The 4812-nt window shown below is 44.2% G+C and overlaps 1 protein-coding gene across 4 annotated transcripts; it reads right to left on the bottom strand.

Annotated features, from left to right (window-relative positions):
• Positions 1-888: 888 nt before the first annotated feature.
• On the bottom strand, positions 889-4315 carry LOC136457603 (E3 ubiquitin-protein ligase At1g12760-like). Of its 4 annotated transcripts, none has more exons than XM_066457631.1 (6): positions 4168-4315; positions 3791-3862; positions 2353-3153; positions 1980-2105; positions 1626-1902; positions 890-1542 (listed from the first exon to the last, which is right to left on the bottom strand). In XM_066457631.1, the coding sequence occupies exons 3-6, from the start codon at positions 2946-2948 to the stop codon at positions 1315-1317; spliced, it is 1227 nt and encodes a 408-aa protein (XP_066313728.1). In that variant the 5' UTR covers positions 2949-3153; positions 3791-3862; positions 4168-4315; the 3' UTR covers positions 890-1314. The 4 variants fall into 4 exon arrangements, with proteins under 4 accessions (XP_066313731.1, XP_066313728.1, XP_066313729.1 ...); XM_066457632.1 differs by having other exon boundaries at positions 3791-3870; XM_066457633.1 differs by having other exon boundaries at positions 891-1542; positions 2353-2569.
• Between the last annotated feature and the right edge of the window lie 497 nt (positions 4316-4812).

The following is a 4812-nucleotide window of genomic DNA, read 5'->3' on the forward strand; positions in this document are numbered from 1 at the left end:
AATTTAATGATACTTATTTAGTATGATAAATATTGATTTTTATATATATATAAATCTGATCAAACTTTAAATCATTTGACTCAATGCTGTTCTAAAATTGCATGCTTTTTTCCGGCGCCACAAACTTGGGTTGCTTATTGCAGCGAGTAGTACCATAGGTGTATCGTGTATCAGTGTTTGTCCAGGGAGGGTCAGCGCCCAAACTACTTCTGTCACCACCCCCCTGGAGCCCACAAAGTGCGAGTTGTAATCAAACTATTCTCTCTTAGTACAAAAACACGTAAATCTTTTACGTGATCGAGACAAAAAAAATTGCATGCTTTTTGGGATTAAAGAGGTATGTTAAAGATTATTTTGTTTGTCTTTAAAAATATCTTAGAGATCGATTCCAGGCTGCCGAAACAGGAAAGAGTCGAGGGAGCAACAGTAAAGTGATCAGTTTAGCATAGCTGTACGTGTACTGTCTGCCTCCTGCACAGTATCATCATCAGAGCAAACCAAGAAAAGGAACAATAATTGGAGACGTTCTTCTTCTCTCTACGGGGAATTGGGGATGCAAGGGCAAGCAACAGTTGACAGTGCAGCTTTCATGGTGCAATGAAAAGAATGGATAAGCTTTCTGCAGCTTAATCATGTGTGGGAGCATCAGGTTGTTGGATCTGCATTTGTGCTAGTATGATTCACTCTAAATAAACGTGAGGAATTAGGAAATGTGGGTTCATATTTCACGGATTGATGTGCTCTCTTTTTCATCATGGATAGATCTGTCCGTGCACTTACAGTAACGCAGTCACTATTGCCTCGCTGTTACAGAGACCTGCATGCATACATCTTTGGAATAGAAGGAAACTGTACCTTGCAGACATGTAGTACCAATTATCTAGCATATATACATGAATCTATGCAATGTACAAGATTAACCATTACGGGAGCTGCAGGGGTGCCAGCTGATCAGGTAACATTTTATATACAAGGAGACAGTCACCAGGCAACTTCTAACAGCAAGGAGGTTAGCAACATAGCATCAACCACCAACGCAGTGGGGTCATCTTAGGTGGCCACCACCAGCACCCAGCAGACATGGTTTCTACGCCAAAATGTTTCAGCCAAGAACAATACTGAACACACTGCTCTGCACTGCAGGCAGAAAATACTATATTGGCAATATGAAACAAGTCCATCAGGAAAAAAAGGACTTGTTGGACCATACAGTGTGTAACATTCCTACTTGTAGTTTGTTATATGTTCATCAGTTTAATTAGTCCGCATCAACCTCTTCATGCTCATGGGAGAGGCCAAGAGAGCAGAGAGCAGCTACCGTTGTGACTCGACGTCATTGCCTACTCTGTTGGCGTTGTCAGGACCCACAGAGCCATTCTCTGGATTACTTGTTGTTGATCCCCCTATCTCGGCCTTGCAAAGAGGGCACAACGCGTTTATCTGGAGCCATTTATCTATGCATTCCATGTGGAAGACATGTGCACAGGGAAGTTCACGCAGATCTTCATTGTTTGAGAACTTTGACAAGCAGATGCAGCAAATCTGCAGATCCCCAATAATTAAATTTGTTACAAATGTGTAATAGGCAGCATGATATATGAAAAGGAATATGGGAGAGAGCTCACAGCATCTTCTGCAGAAATAATTCGCTCCTTGTCAGTTCCAGACGCCAAGACTCCACCACCATCTTCTCCCACATCCCCATCATGAACCCTTTTCGATTGGAACTTGTACGCCACCAAAGTATTGATTGCCTCCGTGGTAGCGCCTCTGTTCAGATCCAAATCCTCATGGACGCCCAGAATGGATATTATACAGGGCAGGCAGCAGCATATCATTGTACATAAAATGAAAGGCAGGGCGTAGCCAATGAAGCCGAACGCAAGAAATACTATACAGATCCTGAAAATGTTAACAAACAAAAGATAAAACATCTAAGGTTGTGGATTATTAAGAATTGCAACCTGAGCACCACATACCTGTACAAGTTAGGGGCATCATGGGCAGAAGAACGACTACCAAATATCCACACATTTCCCACAACGAACCAGACAGCAAAGAAACAATCCAGCATCAATTTAAAGCAAGCGACCATCGCGTAAAACCTACAAAGATTAATGCATCGTTACTTCATTATGAACTGAAATATCAGAGGAAAAAACTTCAAACAGTTGCAGCATTTTGACAGGACACCTTTCAAATATCAAATCCAGAGTACAAAAAAGTCATAGGAAGTACTGAAAGACTAATGTTTTATGTGGTTATTAATAGGAAAAAGGCTGCAAAATATTATTGAAGATAGGTGATCATTCAGTTATGTACACACAGATTTATCCAATGGAAGAATGTTACCTTGGACTTGCCAGTGGTAAGTTAATTCTTGAGACTCCAGTACTGTTGGCACTGTCCACAGCTTCTGATGTGCGAGGAGATGAGACTGCTGCATAAGAATTAGTCTCGGATATGTTCCGTTCTGACGAACTTTGGGGTGGCATCTCCTGCTCCATGTTTGGTCGGTTGCGGTGAAGATAGCGCCAATAAAGATGTGGAAGAATAGCAATACAACCAACTGTATAGCCAAGAAGCCATGTAAATAATGGAGCGTGTGGGTGCTCATTCCTTGATACAGACAGAACAGCAATAGCTGCTACAATCTGGCTAAGATTTACAATAAGCTCGATTGAGATCCAGAAGCCAGAATTCAAAGGATTCTGTTGACGATAGCCTCGATCTATTCTTGCAGAGGATGCATTATGAGAGTTAGATACATCACTTGTGCCAGAAGATCTTTCTGGGCCTGGTGGAGCTTCATTCAAAGGACCTCTGCTGTCATGCAACTCATCCAAGCCGTTGGGATCATCCTGGTGAGATGTTGATGGGGAGGTACCATCACTCATTGGTATGTCAATTGTGTGATCACGTTGGCTCAAGTTTCCAGTGTGAGCCATCAATAAAGGATGATTGAGTGCTTGGCCTTCAGGTGTGATAAAACAGGAGCAACATTCACAAACTAGTCATATGGCACATTGGTTTGATACCCTTCCTTTGGGATGCAGTGATCTTCTACTCGATTAAATATCCTTGTCACGAACACTTAACTAAGGTACTTTATTTTTCTTCCTAGTGCAGCAGCTGAGGTAACTTTTAGTCTACCTGAAGAAAAGTAAAGTAAACCAAGCGCCAATTGACTGCAAATCTGCCTGATTAAATTATGAAAGACTTTGTCTAAGCTAAGACAGCATAATTGACTAGACATGATTAGACTAGAAGGAAAGATTGCAGCCAGGTTATATGGAGTGTTTCTGAAGACTAAAGCCTTTGTCTAATGTAAACCCCATTTTCCATAATCTCAACTAGCATTCTTCTGATTTTGACATCACATCCAACTATAGCATCCTATTTCCCTGCCAATCTAGAGCTGGACTGCAAATTAGTAATGCCAGGAAAATACTCCTCTTTTTGTGCTAAGAAAAGACTGATACAGAGGTACGACATGTCAATATACATCCTTATTTTTCGAGTGCTATACTGATATGGAGCAAATTATCCTAATAAAATACTACAGCCTAGTAAGGGATGGGTAAAATCTGCTACACTAAAACAACATAATACCAAGCTGTTGGCCACGCCTTAGTCATAGTTTGGCAAGGAGGTGTTGCAGTGTCTGTGACTGAGCGAACCAAACATACTCTAAGAGGCTAACACAACAACGAGGCCAGCCGTGGTACTCAAACGTTGGTTCAAAAGAAGATTGTTCAGAAATGCAGCAACGTGGAGGGAAACACCGTACCTCCATAGAACGCCGCAACTGAATCCCCTGCTAATCACCACAGTCCACAGCTTGTTCGTTCTCCCAAATCACCTGAACAACTAGCAATCAGCAACACGTGAGGAAGGGGAACGGCGCCTGCAGCTACAGGAGACCAAATCCTAGGCGCGTTGAATCAAAAGGAAAAGGAGCATCGCCGCAGCAGCACAGGTTGCTAATCGACGACAACCACAGCACATTACGCAACCAAATGGGGCGAGCAAATCAGCATCGCGCGCAACTCGGAGAGGCGAGACCTACGCTAGACAGACCGGGGAGGAATGGAATGAAACAAGGCCCCCATTCCGCTGGTCGGACCGCGAGGCAGGACAGAGGAGGGGAGGTGGGCGGCAATATACCTAGCGGGAACCGGGGCGAATTTCCCCTCAGCCTTCCTGTTCCTTTCTCCTCGACTCGTTTGTCCTCTCGCCGTCCGTCGCTTCTGTTCTGTAACGTAGCCGCCCCCAGGTCAGCGCTCGGGGGTCGTCGTCCTCGTCGGGGAGGTGAGAGGACGAACACCCGGAGACAGAGGAGAAGGCAAGGGGTAGCTCGGTAAATATAGGCAGCTCTCGGGGTGGCAGGATCGGACGGCCGGGGCGCGCCCACGTTGACAGCCAGCGCATGCGATGCGGGGTTAAGGAATTGCGAGCCAGCCTTGCTTGGTTATTCTCCATTTAGAAATGGAAACCGTGTGCGATTCGCTGGTGGTGCCTATTAAGGAATTGCGAGATGGGTTTACTCGTGTAGTTTAGCGTCTTTGCCTATGCCGGACAGCGGGGAATCACATTTTCCGCGTTCTCTTGGTGGGGGAGTACGTTATGGAAACTTTCGAAGAAAACGTGGGGGTGCATGGCTAAAATTGATATTTTCTCATTTGCAGAGCTAGCAGCATCAGCACTTTCTTTTAGAAACAAGGTAGTACATTGCATTCTTCTCCACGACATGCCTGAGTAAAGGTGCAAAACAGGGGTTAATTCAAAATCTACCATTACAATTGTCACGGT

This window comes from Miscanthus floridulus, chromosome 6, assembly GCF_019320115.1.
Source record: "Miscanthus floridulus cultivar M001 chromosome 6, ASM1932011v1, whole genome shotgun sequence".
Classification (NCBI taxonomy): Eukaryota; Viridiplantae; Streptophyta; class Magnoliopsida; order Poales; family Poaceae; genus Miscanthus; species Miscanthus floridulus.